At 41.6% G+C, this 22,652-nt stretch overlaps 1 protein-coding gene and 1 long non-coding RNA gene across 3 annotated transcripts in view; one reads left to right on the forward strand and one right to left on the reverse strand.

The window, feature by feature from the left end:
- LOC124216702 (uncharacterized) overlaps positions 1–20,038 on the forward strand; it is a 53,331-nt gene extending 33,293 nt beyond the window's left edge. The window contains exons 1-6 of one of the 2 annotated variants that reach the window (XM_046621546.1): positions 15,563–15,650; positions 16,215–17,155; positions 17,404–17,606; positions 18,341–18,618; positions 18,953–19,016; positions 19,105–20,038. In XM_046621546.1, the coding sequence (XP_046477502.1) occupies positions 15,645–15,650; positions 16,215–17,155; positions 17,404–17,606; positions 18,341–18,618; positions 18,953–19,016; positions 19,105–19,472 (1,860 nt within the window). In that variant the 5' untranslated portion in view covers positions 15,563–15,644 and the 3' untranslated portion in view covers positions 19,473–20,038. Of the gene's footprint in view, positions 1–15,562; positions 15,651–16,214; positions 17,156–17,403; positions 17,607–18,340; positions 18,619–18,952; positions 19,017–19,104 lie in introns of those variants that run through there. The other variant, XM_046621548.1, reaches the window with a different exon arrangement.
- On the reverse strand, positions 4,569–5,673 carry LOC138190762 (uncharacterized). The gene is made up of 2 exons (XR_011176845.1): positions 5,372–5,673; positions 4,569–4,902 (listed from the first exon to the last, which is right to left on the reverse strand). It is a non-coding gene; the product is annotated as an uncharacterized lncRNA (long non-coding RNA).
- Positions 20,039–22,652: the final 2,614 nt, after the last annotated feature.

Consider the following 22,652-nt stretch of genomic DNA (forward strand, 5'->3'; position numbering starts at 1 on the left):
CGCTATTCAATCCTCCTCCTCCTCCGCCTCCTCCTACTCCTCCTCCACCTCCTTTTCTCTTCTCGCCCTCGTGAATCAGACATGGTTTTTTCACCAACGATTATACTAAACGTTCAAATTTGGTAATACCACAATTGGATTGACTGAATAACACAACTCTGTCGTTTTACGTGAGAAGTCCAAGTCTAGATTCCGATCACAACGTTGGTTTGAGTCGCAGGAGGTTGTATTGAGAATACGGCCTGAGGAAGAATCAATCCACCGACTCAATGGGATCTAGAAGATGAATTTGGATGTCCGTTGGCGCCGGGCACGTTTCAAAGGAGCTGTGCTAATCACATTGAGTGGCGTGGCCGTAGGGTGTACATATATATCGGAGGTCGAACACGTCGAGACAAAGGAGGCACGACCGTTGACGAGCGGCAGGAATTGAGGGAGCTGAAAAATAGCATCTCCTTGTGAGAGGGATGGAAAAAGAAAGAGTGAGGTAGGGGGGGAGGGGGGAGAAAATCTTCCAGAGATCGGCGCTCCGTGTATAATCACATTAGTGGCTCCATTAACCGGCGACTAGCACCAAAATTTGCCGCACGTTCGATCGCCCGCGGCCGAACTGCTGCAGAGAGACGCGAAATGAGAATCGAAAGACCATTCATCCGTCCTTCTAACCAAAAGCTCCTCTAGGGGTCTTGCTAATTACTTCACTCAGTATCCGCGTCTCTTAATTCATTCCCGCCCAATTTCAGCTCATGCGACGCGTGGCTGCTGCGGAGTTTTTAAGTTCCTCGAATTCCAAATGTGATAAGAATCCGGGGATGTGTGTAAGAAGAGCTAGTGGAATAGGTATGAACGGATTGATGAGAAACATAAAAGAAAAAAAATAAGAAAGAAAACTGATGGTATTTCAAGGGGTGAATTTTTACTCTAATATAACAAGTCTCAGTGAATTGTAGTCCAAATTTTACGGCAGCTTCTTTCTTGGGGTAAAATTTTTCCATCCATCCTGTGTAACGTCCCGATGCCGCCATCGTTCGCGGAGTGAATTATGAAATATCGAGAGGCGGATCGCCGAGGAATACCTACACACTTACAGAGGTACGGAAATTGTTGTGAATTCAAAGTCGAGTTGATGTCGTTGTATATTGATTATCCGTTTAACCGGCCAGCACTGCAATGCACCATTTTGGTAGGCCGGTACAGCATAACGTTGTATACCCAACATCAGCTTCGCCGGCTAAACGGCTAACCACCCGGTTGCATTCCGTGAATTATTCGGCGATGCGTTTTCCACACCGCAAGTCAAGTCTGCGAAACCTCGATCATACAGCTTTCGCTGATTACGAGTTGAGGTTTGTTCCTCACACCACGGCGATCAATCTCCTAAGGAAGTTTCCATAAATTACGTATAGAAACGATATTTTTCCGTTCCACAGTACATTATTTCCAACATATTTCCAACAACAACCCTTACGTCAAATTTTCGATATCTTAGCTTGTGTTATCCAAATTTGTTCAGATTCATTTCTATCGCGTAACAGGGACGCTGATTGATTGGTGTTCAACGTCATTGTCGCGAACAAGATTTCCGGTAATTTTTTTGACGCTTTTTCTCTCTGCCCAACTTTTTATCCGGACTGTGGGTCCGGTTCATCCTTAATATTGAAGAGTAGGGATAGTGTTCCGGTTCGTCCTCGTGCGCGGCGCGATGCCGATCGTAAAACGAAGCTACCATTCGTTCGTTCGTTCGTTCATTCGTCCGTTCGACCGATTGATTACATGAATTATAGATGCGCCCCATTTCTCTCGATAGTATAGCCCCTCGTTTGAAACGCCGTCCGCCTTTCGACCCTGCACAGGTACCTCACCCACACACAACACGCGTATTATACGTCCTTTCCACGTCGTTAACGCGTCCCAGGAAGAATTAAGCTCCCACGTTTACTGCCCCCCGTCTTATTCCCGTAAATACCGAGGAGTTGCCGCTTCGTGCTCAACCATTGTTCCAGGCTCGACTCTCGAACTTTTGTGTGCTTGCGCTCAATCGATTCTTCAGAATTCCCTTTTGCCGTTTGCCAATCCCTCTCGAACAAAGGTACCTACGTTTTAATTCAGTAGATAATTGTGTAAATTTTCTTTCTCTTTCACGCAAAAATTACACGCGTCTGTCCTTCAAGATCGCGTACAGAGATAAACGATATTCATGTAATTAGAGTGGTTAAGGGGGGTGGAGGTACAGTTTGGACGATTTAAAATCATACCTATTTTTAGGATTTTTTTTTTTTTTAAGGAATTGAAAACACTTATAATTAGAATAATTTGAGTTTGAAGACTTGATTTGACCTAAAGCAACCTGAAAATAGGTAGAAACATCCGTGCAACTTTTGATTTGAAAAATGCCGTCCACATTTCTACTCACGCAAACAAACGGAAGTGAAGAAAAGCTTCGAACAAAGTTAGTAAAGCAGAATTTTGCTAATTTCCCATCCTCTATTCCACTCTTCACTAATTCTAATCCATTCCATTATCATCCATCACTACTCGAAGTAAGCTTCGTTTTTTTCCCGCGAGTGGAGCTTTGATCTTTCATGTCTGACGAAAGAAATGTTCTTGAACAAAAAGAAAAAAGAAAGAAAGAAAAAATCGAAATCTCACTGCGCGGGGCAATCAAACTATAAAAGATAATATCCGCGCCAGTTAATGATTTGAATAATAATGATATTAACCGCTCGCAGGTGCAAGGTACAAGTTCAGACGGCTCAAGTGCCCGACTCGTGCACAACGAACGAGCTTTTCACCCCCGCCCGAGTCTCGGCGAGCGTTGCACCCTGCAGACGGTGCAGCAGGAGAAGCGGCAGCAGGGAGTAATGGGTGCTTTCTCGTTAAAAATGCACGCGTCGCGAAGCCCTCTCTTGCCTCAACGTCGGCACACGTTGTCGTCGTGCGGTCGCCTTGTAAGCTCGAACCCCGAGGGATCGATGACGACGCGAAGAGGTGAAAAACTTTTCCATTTCGCATAAGACGCGTCGCGCAACGATTCCGTTTTCGCAAATTATAGGTATACAATTAAGGGTGGTCCATAAATAGGTCATTTTTGAATTTCGACCGGCTTGCCCCGCAAATCGGCTTCAAATTATTTAAAAATAATTCCCTCTTTTTTTCATATTCTTATCCTGATTCTAATCCGTGCCCCAAAGGGGGTGGATTCCATTCAACCCTTTCAGAGGCACATTAAACCTACCCAATGGATTTGCATGAAATTTGGTACAGGGTTTTTTTTTTTGGTCACTGATTACGAATCTAAACTTAAAATTTAAAAGTTCAAAACGACGGATCCAATATGGTGGACCAAAAACCCAAAAGTGACTTGATATTGCTGTATTGAATCCACCATTTTGAATTTTGTAATTTCGAGTTCAGATTCGTAATCAGCGACCCAAGAAAACCAACAATACCAAATTTCATCCAAATTCGTTCGACAGATTCGATGTTCTCCTGTAAAGGTTGAATGGAATCCACCCTCTTTGGAGGTTAAGTTAAGAGTTGAGATAAAAATCTGAAAAAATGTGGAAATTATTTTCGAACTTTATGAAGCCGATTTGGGGGGCGAGCTGGTCAAAATTCAATAATGACTTTTTTGAGGTCCACCCTAGCTATACGTATAATGCATTGCGCAGACACAGACAGATGAATCATAGCTTAATGTAAATTATAATAAGAACCGATGGTCGTCTTTGCAGATGTTTGATTCGAAACGACGAATGGCAGCGGTTTTCGCAAGCCTTGGAAAAAGCTCCGGACCCCACGAGCTTCCTGCACGTCGCGATATATCAGTCTGGGGAAAACCGGAACCGGAAACCGTCAATCATAGGACTAAGTTACCGCCACCACGGCCAACCCACCCCCTTTTCACCCCTCCGGAAAAGAGCCCCTCGTATCGCGCCGTATGCAGCGAAGTATATAACGTACCTACGTATAAACTAGTTTGCGAACCCCGTTCCATATACCGACCGGGCTTAAAATATGCTCGCCAACCCAAACCCATCGATTTATGCTTTTTCATCGTTTTATTCGATTTTCCTTCGCTGTGCTGTTTACTTACCTTTTTACAATTTTTTATTTCTTATCTAAAACCCGGCCCATAAATAACTGACCACCTGTCCGACCTTCTAATACCGCGGACCTCGTACATCTTTTACTTTCCCTCGCCTCTGCGTATATGTATACATGCAGTAAATACATGAAGTATTGCCAAGGGTTGACCGTAATCGCATGGGTATATTTTTTCAGGGCCGGGGTTCGACTCTCGGGAGTTTTTACCTCTGCATTTCTTTTTTATACTCTTTTTATTATTGTTGTTGTTGTTGTTGTTGTTGTTATTATTATTATTATTATTATTATTATTATTATTATTATTATTATTATTATTAATAATATTATTATTATTATTATTATTATTACTTCAATAATTCAATCACTTCATTCCAATGTTTCGTGCACAGTTCACAGTAATGTAAATAGTATTTTATAGAAATTCGACACAGTGGGGGAGGGGGGGATGAACAGCTACAAAATCCTTGCTACTGTTATTTATTTATTCATTTGTTTATTTGATCAGTTGTTTTTTGTTTTTTTTTTACAGTATTTTATACAAATACCGCTATATCTTTGCACAACTTAAGCCTTTACGGACTGTGGCACTGTTACATTTTCGCCAAATTCGGTGAGTTTGCTCTGAGCAGACTGCTGAGCGGAGTTGAAAGTGTTCTGCATCGTTTCCTTGGCCGTTTCGATAACGCGAGTCGCCTTCTCCTGCATCTGATCAATCGCACCTTGAACTTTCTCTTTAAGCGTGTCGTACATCTCTCGCATCTGGTCCATAGACTGCGGTGCTGGTTTTGCCGAGACCTGAAGACGCGCGTAAAAATAAAAAAATTAGTCTACCACTGGATTTTTTTGTCTTTTGAGAACCGATTGCGCAGCTGGAATGACCTTCCAGCTTTGAAACAAGCGGCTTTCGACTTAACATGAGCCAGGCTTCGAACTTCCCGTTCTCACACTGTAGGTTTCACGTTTATAGAGAAAAAAAAAAGATTAATATTCGATTCGAATTTTGAGTTACAAATCAAGATTCGTGGTCAACGATTTTAAAGCTCTGGCATACTATTTGAACACCGTTACAAATTTTAGAAGTCTGACCTTGGATTCGATATCGGTGACTCGAAAAACCTTCGCCTACTAATTTCTACAACAATCGGAATATTTTTAGATTTTTTTTTCTGCCGACTTCAGATCGGCGATCAGCCATCCAACAAACCGACGAGTACCAATCTTCATCAAAATTCAAACGTTTTTAGTTTCTTTTCACGCATCTTACCTCAAGTAGGAAACACGCGGCCAGGCAAACCACGATCAGGGACAATTTCATGACGCCTCAGGTGTCGGAACAAGAAAGGTATGATAAACGAACTACACAGTAGATCGATGAAGTCAGGCGTGTGTGAAAAGGTCCAAAGCGCAACAATTGTAGCACGGATGAAAATTGTCTTGCAAAAACGAGAGCTGGGTAACGACTGAGCGTTGATGTCGAACCGCGATTCTATTTATCTATCCTATTTTCTATTATGTCTATATGTTCCTGTGTACCTGTATACCTTCCTGACCGGATGTGGGAACTGTTATTAACTCGCGATAAGCACTCATCAAACAATCCGCTCTTCGTGCAAACCGACGATCGTTTCAAGCCGATACCCACAACACATTCACCAACTTTTGCCTGCAGTATTCAATACAACTTCGCACATCCTGCCCTTCAACGTTTTTCAAATGGCAAACACCTCGACTAGCTTTGTTAACTTCCATTGTGCCGCAAACGTATGACGTTTGTTCCCGGAATGAAATTCGTCAAGGTGTTTGTTTATCGTTTGTTTCTTCATTTTGCAATTAATTTTTTTTTTTTTACCGAACTTCCGTCATCTATTACAAATAAAATATCGACTCGTTTTTACTAAATTTCTCTGCTACATCGGCGGAAATGATAATACAAATGTGTAAACAGTTTTCTAGGTGGTAATAAATCGATATCTATCTTTCGATCGAGGAGTGTCGTGTCGTGCCGATGTCTGTTTACAAGGTCTGCAAACAATGGATGACCAGCGTTATGTTTTCTTGCAACACCGTTCGTGGACGATCGCGAGACTTTGTTGCAGTGGAAAGGAAATTCAGGGCACTGGTAACCGGAACGAGATAACTTTGGTGGCGACAGGAAAGTGCACGACTAATCTGGCCCGATGTGTATTATGTGGAAAAAGTAATGAGCTAACGAACCTGAAGCTTGAAGGGATTTAGTGCGTCGCGTCGAGCTGCCGCAATCAATACCGGGGGAGGGATTCGAGTCGGTATATTTCAACGTCAACGAAAATACATCAGTGGCAAAACACGGAATTAATATTAACGGCTGCGGGGCCCAGGATGAAGATGACGCATTGGCAATGCGGTGACACCGGCATCCGGTAACGCCGAAGGTCCCTTCAAAGTCCCCGTTTTTATTCCTGGATCGGGCTTTATGCACCACTGGAACAGGGTACTTAGCAGTGGTTAAGTTCCTGTCGCCGAGACCTCTTCTTCTTCTTCTTCTTCTTCTTCTTCTTCTTCTTCTTCTTCTTCTTCTTCTTCTTCTTCTTCTTATTCCTTAACGCGATGCAAGCCTCGGCCAGCATCCGTTCGTCCGTGACTCGAAGAGGATTCGGGGTAATTTGACACCAGTTTCAACATGACGTCTCAATCCTCTAAATCACCCTTTCGAATCTCGAGTGGTTGACTTTGATACTACTTTGATGGACCAGATGCAGGCGATCTTGGGATCCGATCAATTGGAGCAGGGTTGAAATGTTCCGAAAGTGCAAAATTCTGGATTTTTTGGTGGCGAAATTTGAAGTACAGCAATAAAACTTTGACGAAACATCAAAGTTTCGAATGGTCCGAAACCCGACGCTCAAAGTTCCGAAAACCAAGATTTCGTAAATTCAAGTTATAATTTGAAACTTTGATCTTTCGTCAAAGTTTCATTTCTTTAACTTCAACTTTCGGAGCCCTTTCGGAACTTTTCAAATTTGGAACTTCAACCATACCCCGATCAACTGCAACCTGTATAAATTGCGACGGATTTGACAAACTTGCGGGTAGGTCTTCTTCATCCTTTCTTCGTCACTTTTATCACCATCGTTCAATCGACGAACTTTGCGCCAGGATCTACAGATTGACGAATGCGTTTGTGTCTGTTTCGATTCGTCCCGTCGTCAATCCCGTCGATTAAACTAATAATTTTGACTCACTGAGTTACAGTTCCCGCCTCTCGCGATACTAGAGATCTATGGAGCCCGCTGGTATGACGTCTAGGGGTCGAGAGTTTCGGGCGAGAAAAATCGTTGTGTACACTCGTGAATCAATATATCGCAGCCCCTTGTTTGTGCGGCGATACCGGGATCCCGTACAATGAGAAAAATTTCATTTGTTATATCGTTAAAAAGAACTGTTTGAATACTGTTGGGATTACGAAAAACGAGCTAAGCCTAACCATTTTGCGCTATCGTCGATCCTTCTTTGGTTATTGCAACGCAAAATCAGTTTCTGAGGTTTACTCTACTTTGTTAGTTAAACAAGGCTTTAACGTCAATTTATTCTTGCGCGAGCATTGAATTTTCGCAACAGTTGCGAGAAAATATAGCAACAGTGATCGTAATGAGAAAGAACAGTAACGGATACTAGACTTTCTGGTAACAGATACAAAACTACTTTTCACTTTATACCGAGAACCATATTTTTCATTTGTGATAAAAAATGAAAATAGTTAAGGAGCGGTAACCGGAACTAAAAAGTTCTCTCATTGTCAGTGTAGTCCCGAACCGACCCAACTTCCGGCCGATTTCACGCCGCAGGCGAGCTTAGATCGTTCAATAGAAATCTGGCGAGATCAGACTCGCGGCTAATCGGAAACCAAGGATTGCCCCAAGTCTGTAGTCAATTTTCGCAGCCTTCGCACCGCGTAGGTTCATTAGCGTCAAGTTTCCCGGACGGTTGGTCAAACTCGTGGTATCCACAACGTAAAAAGGTCCACCATCCAGATCGGAGTCTGGAATCCGGAGCGCGAGAGCCATGCGAGCCTCAATTTTCCATCGCATCGATCATCCCCGTCGGTTTATGCCTCTGCAGGTTGATGGCCTGCGCCTTCTCGTCCCGGTGCATTAACGTATTTTGCGCATTGTTCCCCGGATCCATCCAACTCCCTTTTCGCGCATCGATCACTTTGCCAGACCGACCTGCCGTAGGCCCTCCAGCCATGCTTCTCCGGGGCCGCCGGAACAATTATGGCTTATGTATATATACCGTGCAATCGGTGAACCGCAATCCATTCAAAGCCGGTAATATGCACGCTGACTTATAGCATGTGGTGATGGTTTCTCATCGACGCGTCGGTCTCAATAAAAAAAAAAACCATATTCTCAAATTTTGTTTTTCATATCATAAAAGAATCGTTTTATGAAAGCTTTCAGCATATGAAAGAACAATATTTGAACGGTATTTTATGAAACGTTGATCCAAAAATTTTGAAAATTCAGCCGTTGAAAACTGGTTTTCGGAAAAACACGTATCCTCGCGTTGGTTGGTCGGGATAACTCACGAATTTTTGTCAGAATTGTATGCGAAAAAAGTAAAGTATTCGTTGAAATCTCTACCGTGTATCGCCTTGTAAAATAAGTTGTGATCTATGTAAAAAAAAATACAACATTTTTTAAAATTATACTATACAATAATCCGCACGGTAAAAAAAAAAAGAATGCGAGCAATTTTAACAGCGACCATTTTTCACCATGTAATTTTTCTTTTTCCTTATTCCTATTCTTATTTTCTTCCTTTTCTTTTTCGCAAAGGGGCTAAAACCTCGTTAAACCAGAAGCGGGTGTTTCGATGCGCTGCAAAGATCCAGTGTTCCCACTTTCGGGTTGTAGGTACCCGCCGTCGCCGGTTCGGAAGTACGTGAGAAAATTTTCAACACAACCGGCGGGCGTGTGTATTTCCTTAGATTTTTCTCTTTCCTTTTTTCCTTCTTATTCGGGAGAGGGAATTTTCATTCCTTTTTTTTTTGGTTTTTTTTTTTTTGTTTTTCGTTTTTTTTTTCTTCTTTTTTTCACCCCTCCACGCTGCAATCCTTAGTCAAAGTCTCGGCTAGGCTGGAGGATGCAGGACGGGTGGGTGATATCTTGTGTTCACTACGCCCTCATGTATACGAAACTACCCTCCACGCATGTCACCCCGACCACCACCAACCACCACCACCACCACCACCACCACCTCGCAGTTCACTCTCCACCCGTGGCAGAAAGTGCGTCACGTTCCTGGCTCGCTTCTTGGTTCCACTTTTCATCTTTTCTTCTCGGGGTGGATTTTTTTTACTTTATATTTATTTTTTCTTTATTATCATTTTTTATTTTTTCTTCTTCTCTTGTTCTTCTCTCGTTTCTTCTTTCACTATCTTTCTCTGTATTCTTATTCCTTTTCCTCTATGCTCGCTCCTCCCTCGTTTCCTCGTACGCGAGAGTAAATCTCTCGAAAAGGTATTCATCCGGAGTGACGACATATCCCAGTCCACGGATTATCCCGCAATCCGCATATTCCGCAACCAAAATGTATAGTCCTGAGTATTCGTTTCTTTTCTTTCTTCCTTCCTTCCTTTCTTTCTTTCTTTCTTTCTTTACCTTGGTGTTGTACTTTTTTTTTTCTCTGGCATAGTTTCGTCACAACGAACAATAATCACGAGATCGTAAAAATTTTGTAATATACTTGCGAAAATAGGTTTTCAACCGTGTAACGAGATACAGTTTGACGCGATCGTGAAAACCTTTCAATCGTCACAAATCAATATACGAAAAGTAAAACTCCACGTTGCGCGAATAAATTCGAAACCTGTCAAACCTGAGCATTTTCGAATTGAAAAAATGAAAATTAATACAGCCGATGAAATGCGAATGAGAATTAGAAAAAAAAAAAAAAAAGAAACCAAAAGCGATCCTCACTTATATGTATATGTTCTATGTATTATATATATATAGATCATTCGGAGGGATAAAAGAAAATTGTTCCCTGTCGTTGGCGGGGATAAGTGAGAAAAAAAAAAAAAAATGCCGGACGTACAAAAGAAGGAGAGGGAAGGTGGTGAGAAAAAAAAAAGAAAGTAAAACAGCGAAACGGACAATGAACGAGCGCCGTAATATGAACGGGGTGGGCTACAAGCTGGCGCTAATTACAAGGGTGTTTGTATTAATGCGAACGTTAGCATTCCGTTGTCACGTCGAGGTGTATGCGTATATATACACAAGCGGATGTGCCTTAAGCGTGTCGGACAGAACCAGGTGGAGCAAACGACTCACGCACGATCCCATTTTTTCCTTGAAAAAGCCGCACGAGCCCTCTATGTATGTATGGGGAGTTCCATCCGAACCCAACCTGCGTCTGACCCTCACAATTTTTGATTTCGTTGAAAATTTTTTTCTGCAATTCTCCCAGCTCTGAAACAGAAACATGAGTTTTATCGCTTTTTTTTTATTTCACTCGTTAATTATTTATGTATATTGAGAGTGATTTTGTAAAAGGACCCTTTTTATAATTGCCAGAAAATTCTCAAGAACTGTACTTTCATTTCCGAACATTTCAAGAGCTGGCCCATGATGAACCGATCTATTTTTCTATGTTTATTTTTTTTTTTTTTTTTTTTATCGCACTAATTTTTTTGATCAACGAAGACATTGTTTAAACGTGCTAAAAAAAAATATAGAAACAAGAATTTGGTCCATCATGCACCTGATCTTGACATATTTGAAAAGAAGATGAGAGTTTTTGAGAATTTTGCAAAAAAACCTTTTCGAAATCGCTTTCAATATTTCTAAATAATTAACTAGTTGAATAAAAAATCTGGAAATATTCGGGATAATGTTTCAGAGTTAGGAAAATTGCGGAAAAAATTTTCAACAAAATCAAAAAATGGTGAGGGTCAGACGCTGGATGGTTTTGCATGGAATTCCCCGTACAAGTTCCGGGTTCTATGTACACCTATACACATACAGATATACACGCGGTGCGGTTAAAACTTTTCCTAATCTTATAAAAACGAAGTTACGCAGGTAGAAGATTGCGTATCTGGTATTTCTTAAATACGGGGAAAACGGAACGAGAGAAATTAGACAGAAAGAAACAAGAAAGAGAAAGATGAGAGGAAAGCAAGACAATAAACTAAAAAGAAAGAGAAGGTAATAATAAAAAAAAGCATATCTCGCGCTAAAACGCGAATGGAGGAAAATCTCTTTGATACAAAACAAATAATAATAATAATAATAATAAAATGGTGTTTAAAAAAAATGAATATCAAGAAAACTCTTGGCAAAGAACGTACGTCGCGGCGTAACTTTCGGCGGAGAAAATATGTTGCGTGAGTAGGAAGGAAAAAAGAAATTTATACGTCGTCAGCGTTTTATGCATATATATATATATATATATATGGAGCATTCCATGACACCTCGATCAAGATTCTACGTCGTTGCCTCAGATTGACTTTATAATTTTTTGTATGGAAGCACATGACGAAAAACGCAACCGGAATTTTTTTCAGAATTTTTCGCCCCGGCGGTAACAGAAGTATGATTTAAAAACTTGAAAAAAAGCCCACTTTCTAAGATTGGAAAAAACTTAAAAAAAATCTTATAAAATGAAACGAAATTTTTTGACACCCATTAGAAGATGGAGGTTTCCTAACTTCGAAAGATGAGTAAAAAAATAATTTCAAAAAATATATTATTATTATTGGGTTGCATCTTTGACGTAAAAATGAACATAAATGCTGATTATGATATCTCTCTGAATAGATATTTTTCGGCCCGTATTATAATTTATAGTTTTTTCGTTCACTCTTATGTCGAAAATGCAATCCAATAATAATTTTTTTTTCCCCTTCAATTTATCTTTCGAACTTATGAAGCTGTTATATTTTGTAAGATTTTTTTTTAAATTTCTACAGATTTTAGAAAGTAGGTTTTTTTTTGTAATTTTTTATATTACACTTCAGATACGCTGAGTCGAAAAATTCTGAAAAAAATTGCAATCGCGTTTTTCGCCATCTACTTTCATATGAAATATTAAAAAGCCGATCCGAGACATCGACGTAGAATCTAGATCGTGACGTCATGGAATGTGCCCCATAAGCGGTGTAACAGGAGCGTCGTAACGTGATGTGAGTAATTTTTTAAGAAATTTCCCAGCCTCTTTTCTCTCGTATGTACTTGTGTGGAATTTTTTTTTTTTTACCTTGTAGCTGCATATATGTATATAATACGTATATGGGTATGTATATTATATATATATATATAAGGATATAACATTCGCGTTTACAGTTTCGGCGAAACTACCGAACTTGGGTAATCTCCTAGTTTTACGAGGTCGCGGGTCGTGGTGGTTATCATCCCCGGACGGCTTACATAATTTCCTCCCGGTGAAATGAATTTAACATGCGCCGAGTTTTTGCGTAATTTTAGAAATTCAGCCGTGACCGGATTTTCCTTCTGGCGCAAATTGCTAACCGGCCAATAGAGTCTGCGGACGGAAGTTTCGCAATTTATTTTCAGGCTTTTTTTCCAACCAGACGAAATACGCAAAGAGGGCGGGGGGGATGAAAACACCTGTAGATCAGAGGCGAGAATACGCGAAACGCCTTTGAAATAATAGTTTTCAACCGGCGTGTCGTGGGAGAATTTTATTATCGCCGAAGGAATAAAGGCCGCCGGAATCCGGATCGAACTGCACTTTCCGCAAGCTTCCTTTTCTAGGTTACGCAAACATAGCTACACGATATAAGACGGGCGGCAATCCACTTCGAGAAGGAAAGCTCTAGCACCGTTCGATACGCAGCTAACCAAGGAATGCAGGCAGCGTCTATCCGTGCCAACGGTCGAATAATAAATAATATCGCATGTAAATGCAAATTGGCAGTTGAAGATATTTACGATAATGGAAAAATCTAATCACCCTACCGCTTTCCTATATCTCAATTTATCCAGTCTAGTCTCCTGATCGTCGAACTTTGTAAACAACGTAGAAATTCATCAATCCTTTCAAATTTCGTTCCTTCTAAAGAAGATTTTCATCGGTTTTTATTTTTATTTATTTATTTTTTTTTTTTTTCTAATCTGTTTTTCGTTTATATCGTCTCGCTTGAAAAATTCGCTGATTAAAATCGATGCCAAATTCAATCGATTCTTTCTCCTTCGCGTCCATCTCGTCATCGGGTGAAAGTTTTCACCAAGTAAGTGAGAAACTGTTACAATCCGTTTACTCGACGTCAATGCATTTACGGGTACCAAAATTATACCGCGTTCTCTCATGAAACTCAACTCCTCGGGCTTACAATTAGAAACAATGCACGCTCAGACGTTATAGTAAATTCAGAGCGTGAATTTCAACTGTGCATACTATCGCCCTTTATTTCTCTATCTTTTTCACACCTTTCAATAATCCGTGTTGCGAAAAAATATTTTTTTCAAATTCGGGAAACTAGAGTGATTCCAATTTTTCACCATGAAAATTAGATAAAATCGAGGCAAATTTTCTCCAAGTGAGAAAAAAGACGTCGGTTGGATTGAGACAAGTTCAGAGACGGAATTTAAGGAGCGAAAGAGGCTAGAGAGAGAGAGAGAGAGGGAGAGAGGAGGGGGGAAAAATGATTTGCCGTAGTTTTCGCGGTGGAAAATCGCAGCCGAGCGGATGGTTGCGGCATTGTTTTGCGCGAAGTATGTTTTTAACGAGGAAACTTTTGGGAAATAAATTTAGCGAATGGTTGGTGGCGGGTTTCCCGGCTTGAACGTAATCTCGAAAACTTACTACACAGTCCAAAGAGTTTACTATTTTATTCCCGCGGCGCTTACAACGACACACCGCCACACCGTGCATTCTAGTATATTTACAACGCTACACGCGGAGCGGGAAACTTTTCCAGTTTCGTTCGCTCGTTGATTCGCAACTAATAATCCCGAGGTAGGTTTGTGTACGATGTACATTTCTCTCGGAACTCGCTCCATCGGATTATAATAACGTACAATAATGTTACTACCGTTGCGTAAGACTCGATACTCGCCCCTGATTCGTTGTTTCATCGTTCCGATACTTTTAGCCCAGCTGTAACGAAAAGAGAGTTAATTTGCTCGTATTTAGATCCATTTTTTTAGTTGAATAGAATCGAGGAACTGAGGCGTGAAAGGTTTTACTGTTTTATTTTTCAAATTCCCCCACGGAAATTTCAATTCCTGTTTACCCGGTGATACATACTAGCGATATGTTTGTACTTTTTTAGCGAAAGGTATCTTAGCTGTGCGGTTGTTGAAGAGTTTCAACGTTTCAACGTAATTTTTATTATTGGACAAATACGGTCTATTCAGAGATTAATTTATACTCCCGAAGCGAGCGAGTTGCTGCAGTTTTTGCAAGGATATCATACGTCTTGATATTTCCGATACTCTGCTCCTCCATAACTTCCATTTGCCATTTCAGCATTTATTTTTGCCCCAGTTTCAAATACCAGAACTCCGTTGAGTACATATAATGTAAGTTTCAAGTCGTAGCAAAACAAAGGCGATTGATATTTCCGTATCACTTACTCGAAGGCGTGTCGATATTCTTGGATATTATATTATTAATTTTAAACCTTTAACGACCAAGCCTCTTTCCCGTTGAAAAAAATCGTACGTCTCAATCAAAATGTTTGAAACATTACACTTTTTAAAAAGAGTTTTTCTATTTTTATGCCCAAGTAAACAGTTTTTCAAATGAAATTGTTCAGTGAAAACTTTCTTCAGAGTTCGTTAATATATTTCAAATTATTTCAGGATTCAGATATTTTTAATAATAGCAGTTAATTATTCGTCTTGTATCTGCGACTTTGAACCTCAAAGGGATCATTTTGAAATCTGTCATTTCATCGAATTCACTTTTCGAAGTTGTTTGTTTATTCATTAATTTATTTATTCATTAATTATTTATTCATTCTCGTATGACGAGATAGGTATTCGGCTCAATCCCGCTTCCCGACTACCAATTCCGATCGCTGTGAGCGAAAGCAATAATTTTGAATCGCATCTCGCCGAGGGTGATAAAAATTCCATGTACGAACTTGCCGGGAGTTTAAAGTGGCATGGAAGTCACGTTTGACCGTCATAGATCCGTGATAAATTTTCAAAGATCCGACGTTTTCTGAATTATCGAGCCACGCTCGCTGCTTTTTCAGTGTCTCAATAAACCAATTCGTCAATCTTTGAACTGGATCGTATCGTCCAAGTGCGGAGTGACGATCAAGGGTTGAAAAAGAAATCCTACGATCGAAACTCCGGCTCACTCTCTGCCGGAATCAAAGATCCTGACTGATTCGATGAAAACATGGATTCCCAGAGTGTCTTGACGCGTTCATTATCACCGAAGATACCGTCCTTAACCCGGTTCTGGTATCTAATCGAGAATTGGGAGGGGCCGGTTCGGTAGTTGCCAGTACTGATTGTAGTTTTCACCGAGAGTGTCAAGCGGCCCAGAGAGATTAAAGGCGCGGAATATTTGCCAGGATGCAGGTAGGTGTTGAATGAAAAAATTTCGCGAAAAATCCTCCGAGAAAAGTCTGCGCAGACGAATAGAAGTCGTCCAATTTATCCGGACAATCCAAATTCGAAGAAATTTTTATAACTGCTTGTTGAACGGTTTCGTGGGAATTTTTTTTTTTTTTTTTTTCTCGTCTGACTATGTAAAATTAGTCAGCGGAAAGTTTCGATCCGGCAAATAATTCAACAGTTGTCCAGGTTCGTTTCGGAATTACGTGATGCTTGTCAGGCTAGTACAAACTGCCCAATTATCGCATGAATATTACGTAAGGTTCGTTGTACCTGTTCAAAGATAACCCGAGAAACTACGTGAGCTGAAACGAATTATTTATCGCTCATTGTTCGAACGGGAATAGTTCGGTTGTAGGTTTGAATCGGATATTTCGTCAAGCTCAGGCTACGTACAGAAATTTATCCGTAGTAAGTTTGCAAGTTTCTGCCGGAATGTTATAAGGATAATTTGACATCACTTCGTACCATATGAAGTCGCGAACTTTCTAAAACAGGAGAACACTTAACGAGATTCATGCTTCACAGAAGTTGCTGCTGGTCCTGGTGGTCCTGATCTCTAGAGTGTCAGGGTCCTCTAAGATGGATGATCATGCCTTAAACCTTACCTCAGTATCCGCGAAGACGTTACCAGCGGTGGAGAACGCTATGAAAGTGAACGAGGGGAGATTAAAGATCGATAATGAGATCAGAATGAAGTGCGAACCGCAGCCGGACTATCGAGCTTACATAGAGTGCCTTCTGCAGGAGACAAAGCGGAAAAAACGACAGTGCGGTCCGACGTTGTGCGGAGGTTATCAGACGTGTTATGGGAGCAGTTGCATGCCGAATAATCAGCAACAGCAGTCAAACTGTCCGGGAACAGGATGCGCGCAAAACGGACAGCCAACCTGCTCAGGATTTGGCTGCGTCTTCTTCGGGCACAAGTGCCAAGGAAACGGGTGCATCCAGATCGGTGAAACCTGCTACGGAATCGGCTGCACTCCTCCTCAGATTGTCCAGATCGGTACTCCTAGTCAGGTCAAAGAAGGCGCGGAAAACGACGGGAACCAGCCTGCAACTAATAACAGACCCGTGGGACAGAATTACGAACTTTTGAATGACAGTGCAGAGGTTCCAAATGTACAACCGGAGAACGCTGACGTGACTGCTCTCCGCAAGGAGATTGCGGAAATTAGAGATCAACTGAGGTCCGTTAAGGAGCAGAACGACAGGCTGATCGAGATCACCGAAAAGGCGACGACGCTTATACTGTCTGGTAACGAGGAGCGGGAGAGGGACAGGGATAGGGAATTCGACGAACCGATATTGGCGCACAACTTGACCACCAGTATCGACATCAGCAATTACGTAAACAACACGAACGTCATTAACGTGCCTCCCCAACTTTCGAAGAACGGTGATAATTATCATCGGGAGCGAAACGAGCCCGACAAAACCGTTCCTGGCTTCAACTCCAACCCATCACAGTGAGTGTATTCATCACGTTCACTAAGTCATTGACACCTAAGGTTCTAGTCGTTGTCATTTTGGCCAGCTCAACTATCGAGTCTGGAGTGTATCAAGTACTAATCATCCAGCAAATGACAATGCTCAATTCATCGATCGCAAAGTCAGCGTCTACGTAGAATGTATTGTGATATTGTATGAGTGATGGTCTTACTGACAGTGCTTCAACAAAGATTAACGTTAATTATGACCTCACGATGAACTCTAGGCTCCAGGGTACCACTGGAAATTCTGCAACCGAAACCAAGTCACACTGCTGTGTGGTCGTGCGGCCTAAGACGTGTCGCACCATTTGGCAGCCTCCATACGTCGTCTGCGGACAGAAGAAGCATCGGACTTGCGGATCGCATTGCTATGGTAAACAAGTCGTTCATAGTCAGGTGCGGCCGGAGTGCGTCAGGAATGCTACTGGTGAGTGTGTAATTCGTAATTTTTTTCAAAACTACCGGAGACAGAGCTTAAGGATCATTTTGTAGGTCAAAAAAATCTTGGACGAAAATTACACTGAAATTAGAAATTCAACATTTTTACCGAAGTCAATCTACGAGTTACAATAATATATTATATATATATATAATAAGAAGATTACAATATTGAACTTAACTGCATCACCTCGTTATATCAACTAGCATCCGAGAAATGACGCTATTTTATTTTCTTTCTTTGCGGAAATATTCATAATTATATACCTATGTCCTCATAATTATACAAAAAGGCTAATTTTATCCGTGAATTGAATACTTCACAAGTGGTTGGAGTTTAATTTTGGATATATCCTGCTGAATAAGTTTATCATCAGTTATTTATAAGGATTTTACAAAACGTATTTCTTTCACCAACTTAATAGAAGCTTGATTAAAATTCTGTCTTTGGACAATAATTTGTAGAGAAATGTATTTTTCATCATAATCGAAGGAACTATCTGATTTCGCTGATAGTGATAATACAGTAATTAGGTGTTTTATGAATGAAATTCATTACGCAAAATTTGACTTTTTTTTTGTTCACAGGGATCTTTTTATCCATGTTTGTCCTGTTCAGCTTTGTCAGTTTCACTTTTTGAACCCTTATCCTGTCGTACGTCCCAATTGCCTCTTTTAATTCTACACTTCTTGCCCTTAAGTTTGATTTTTCGCATTCCACAGAAAACTGCGTCAGCTATCATCCCGCTCCCTACGTACCAACTTACCCAGTGTATCCAGCCACCGGTTTTTACCCTCCGACCCCGACGTACTATCCGGTTGTTGGAGCTGCTCAGTATTATCCAGTCTACGCACCGGCACCGATGCCAATTTATGCCCCGGTCTCAGGGCCAATTTACGAACAGCCAACATCGATGCTGTATCCTTCGCAAACGGGGTCCTGGAACCTCGGCGAGGACTCCGATTACGCGGATGAGTGCGAAGACTGCGAAACACCGGAGGTAATTTAAACCTTGCCGAAAGTGTAATTCACCGAAAAGCTTTTCAGCAAAAGTGATTACCGTACAATCATCACACATTTACTTCCGACTTGTCGTCATTTCTCAGAGGAACTTGGGAATCGATTAATCGTAATCTCTTCCGGGGCGGGGTTAAAATTCCGGGAGCGCCAAATTCCGAATTTTTTTCAAGATTGACTTCTTGACTTCAAGTTTCTCCACCAAATAATTTGGAATTGGGCGCTTTCGGAACTTTTCTAATTCAGAACTTCAACCCTGCCCCATCTCTTTCATAATTATCATCGATTAACCGATCATCCACATCACTTTTCCCCAGGGTCAAGTTATAACCGAAGAATGCCCGGACGGAACTGCCGAATGTAACCCAGTTGTGAAAAAGGGTGAGCGAATCCGTTACGGCCGAGGGTCAACCTGACCTCAAAAATCCTGAGGGACCTGGAATTTATCTTACGATTAATGAATTTTCAGGTCAGGAAGACGATCGGAACAACTTCGAGGATAGCCTGTCAGTTTCGCAACCAGGACGCGGCGACACGACTTTCGGAAACTCCGTCGAGAAGAGGAAACCCGAAGATCTGAAAACGCTGCCAGAAGAATCTGGGTTCGATCCGTTGGCCCAGCTTCACCAGGTGGGGAAGGAGGCTCAGGCCATCAAGCGATCGGAGGATCAGCTGACCACCTCTTTGGGGATGCTGGAAGAAGCCGTGGAGCTGAAAAGGCTCGAGGAAAAGGATAAAGCGGCGCGGAACGCAGACGGGGGGAAATCTGAACCCAAGAGCGAAAGCCAAGCCAGAGAAGAAACGCAGCCACCTTTTGCCACGATTAATTCCAAATGAAACCGTTTAGTGAATACACATAATTAGCCAAAAATCATCGTCGAGACTGGGATTCGTGATCTGACGAATTTGCTCTTGATTAATTCCAGTCTTTAACGCATTGAGAAAAATTTAGGTTTTTTCGTTTTTTAAATTTGCACTAAAAAATTTTATAATAACGATCATTTAAATGAAAAAAGATGTCGGGACATTGAATTTTTTCGTTTCGTTTGCCACGGGCTTAAGTCACATGAGGCATTAAAATCATATCAATAACCACGATTGCAAAAAATATAATTTTACGAACGAGGATAAACGAAAAGAACCACAGCTATAAATTTTTCTCGATGCATCATTCTTCATCTCCCCGATGATCTTACACCGACGTTGTACGATTCATGCGGATCGCCAGGGGTTCGTTATATATCGACCATTTCCGGTCTCGTTGACGCCGGAAATTGAACCGAGAAATCTGTGCGGAGAAGAAAAAAGAAAAAAACAACATATCTACATCAATTAGAAAAAGAATGTATAATCGTGTTTTCTGGTATTTTTCCTTTTCATTTTATAATAAACGCTGATCCCAATTTGCTTCTCTTTTCACGGTTCGTTGTGCACGTTTTTAGCCGACCGGTGACCGGAAGTAACCGCGTTCACCCGCCGTTACGACTTTACGAGCAACGTATATCAGGCGTATTTGACATTGGCATTGAATGGAAGAAGGGAGAAGAGGAAGAAGAATGAATCGAAAAAATTAGATAAAAAAAATAAATAAATAAAAAATACATTCCCGCATATTTGACGGAGGGTTTAAGGCGCCCACGTGCCCGGGACTCGCGTTTGTATATAGAAAGAGCGGAAGTAGGTTGGAAATAAAAGTTGGCGTAAAATTGCTTCGGCCGCAGAAAGAAGAAGAAGAAGAAGAAGAAGCTTGGGCTGTCGGGGAAGGTTCGTTCTTTGGTTATTTTTCTTCCCCGGCATTTATACGTCTTCCGTCTTTATATCGCTAATTCCTTTACCTTTCGTTTCCCACTCCTTCGCGTCGTCGTCGTTCTCCTAAAACAATTTACAACGGCTTAAAATCGACCCCAGCCTCGGTCGGACGGTTGGCTGGTTGGTTGCTTGGTTGCTTGCTTCTCTTGACTTTATTGTCTTCATAAAACGTCTCCCGCGGATTTATCCCCTTCTTCCGTTACTTCCGTTAGGCATCCCTCTTCCCTTCCTCCTTCCCCATGCAGAAGCCATTCGTACTTTAACCGTGTATACATGTATACATCTACCTTACACTCGCTTAGCTGCAGCTTTTTCTCTACAAAATGTTGTAACAAGAAACTGACGACATGCCGCCCTGGATATCTTAACCGAACTTTTCCGCCTCGTCGCTGATGCTATGCGGCAAAACACCGCGCAACGCGTACGTCTTTATGGCTTAGGCTTTTCCCGCTGCGTTTTTCTGTCATTAATTCAGACTCCTGTCCTCACCCTCCGACCCCCTTTTCACCATCCCTCCGACGACGTTTCAAATTTATAAACAGCTTGCGGGTCGGCAGTTATACAGCTTTTTAGCTACACCCCCCGTCTCACGTCTCGTCCAAGGGGCGGGGTTGAAATTCCGAATTTGAACAGTTCCAAAATCGCCAAATTCCGAATTTCTTGGTGGTGAAACTTGAAGTAAAAAAGTCTAATTTTGACGAACCATCAAAGTTCTGAAAGGGCGAAATTCCGAAAGGACAAAAAGCCGAAAGAGCGTAACACCGACAAGTCAAAGTTTAATATCGAAATTCCGAATGATCGAAGATTTTCAGTTCTGTGAATTTCTGGCTTAGTGGAATTTCACAGCTTTGATCTTTCTGTGTTTTGGATTTTAGACATTTTACGTTCGGAATCCTGGTCATTCTAACTTTCGGTTTTTCTCATCTTTTACACCCGCTCCTTGAGTAAGCTATGTTGCATGAGTATATTTTAATTTTCGGAATCTTGTTCTATCGAAACTTTATTTTTCAGAATTATTCTGTACCGGAACTTTACTTTTCGGAATCTTGCATTTCGGAACTTTGACCCGTCGCGTCGGCTTTCCGGCCATTCGAAACTTTGTGTTTCTTCAAAGTTTGATTTCTTCACTTCAAGTTTCGCCACCAAATAATTTGGAATTAGACGTTTTCGGAACTTTTCAAATTCGGAACTTCAGCCCTGTGCGACGTCCGATAGGTCAGAATGAGCGGCAGCCTCTTTTCTGCACCGAAACGAGACAAAATAGACGCTGTTTCGATTTAGGACACCCATTTATTCGGTGCTTGGACCGATGCTGTAACTCTCTATAAACTTCGTTATACTCCAAAAAATTGGCCCAGCGAAATGCACAAGAGCACGGCTAAAATAGTTGACATCGAAGTGTTCCGGTTCGTTCGAAAATCTGTAGACCATTTGAGTAGTGGAAGAAAAAGAAGAAGAAGAATAATAGGAGAAGAGAAATTTTCACCAGGGAATCGTTCGATCGAATTCTCGGTGATAAATATTTTCCCCTGAATCGGTATAAATTAGAGTCTCTCGTCCGAGGCGAATAAGAAACTGGCAAGCAATCGTTCATTCGGAAGGGTTAGACAGTGGGTGAAGTAGCCGGGAGACTGAGGAGCCCCCCAAGGAGATTTCGTTCTCGTCTCTATCCGACTGGCTGCCGTGACGTGTAACTGCGTCTGGAAATCGTGACGTGAACGGATAATAAAGTATCGCTCCGATCGGCGATACTTGTTGCTCCGGTAAATCTTTAATCGAGCTTGCGATGTACGGAGCTTTCGACGGGGGGTTGCAGGAGTGGATGAGAAACTCGCGGAACGTTATCGCGCGGGTTTCCTCTCCTTCTTTTTTTGTTTATATCATTTCACGTGCCATTTCCGCATCGATCGACGATTTGCAGCCGACGATATTCATATTAACGCTTACATTAACATATACGCGGGGATTTAATTTGCCGAAAAACTTGTTTCGCCCCTTTTTTTTTTGCAATACATGCTATACGGCTCTTCTCCGCAGGAGCTGGATTTAACCCGACGAGCTTCCAGACGAACCCGAAAACCTACCAGCAGCCTACGCTCTCTGCTCGCCGGCAATAAAAGCGATTTATCGATGCCGCAAAATGGCGGCAGCCGCACCCCCAGAGCAAGTCGTGCTTCATTTCGCTGATATTAAACGCTGTAAATTCAT

This window comes from Neodiprion pinetum, chromosome 4 (genome assembly GCF_021155775.2).
Source record: "Neodiprion pinetum isolate iyNeoPine1 chromosome 4, iyNeoPine1.2, whole genome shotgun sequence".
NCBI classification, from domain to species: Eukaryota; Metazoa; Arthropoda; class Insecta; order Hymenoptera; family Diprionidae; genus Neodiprion; species Neodiprion pinetum.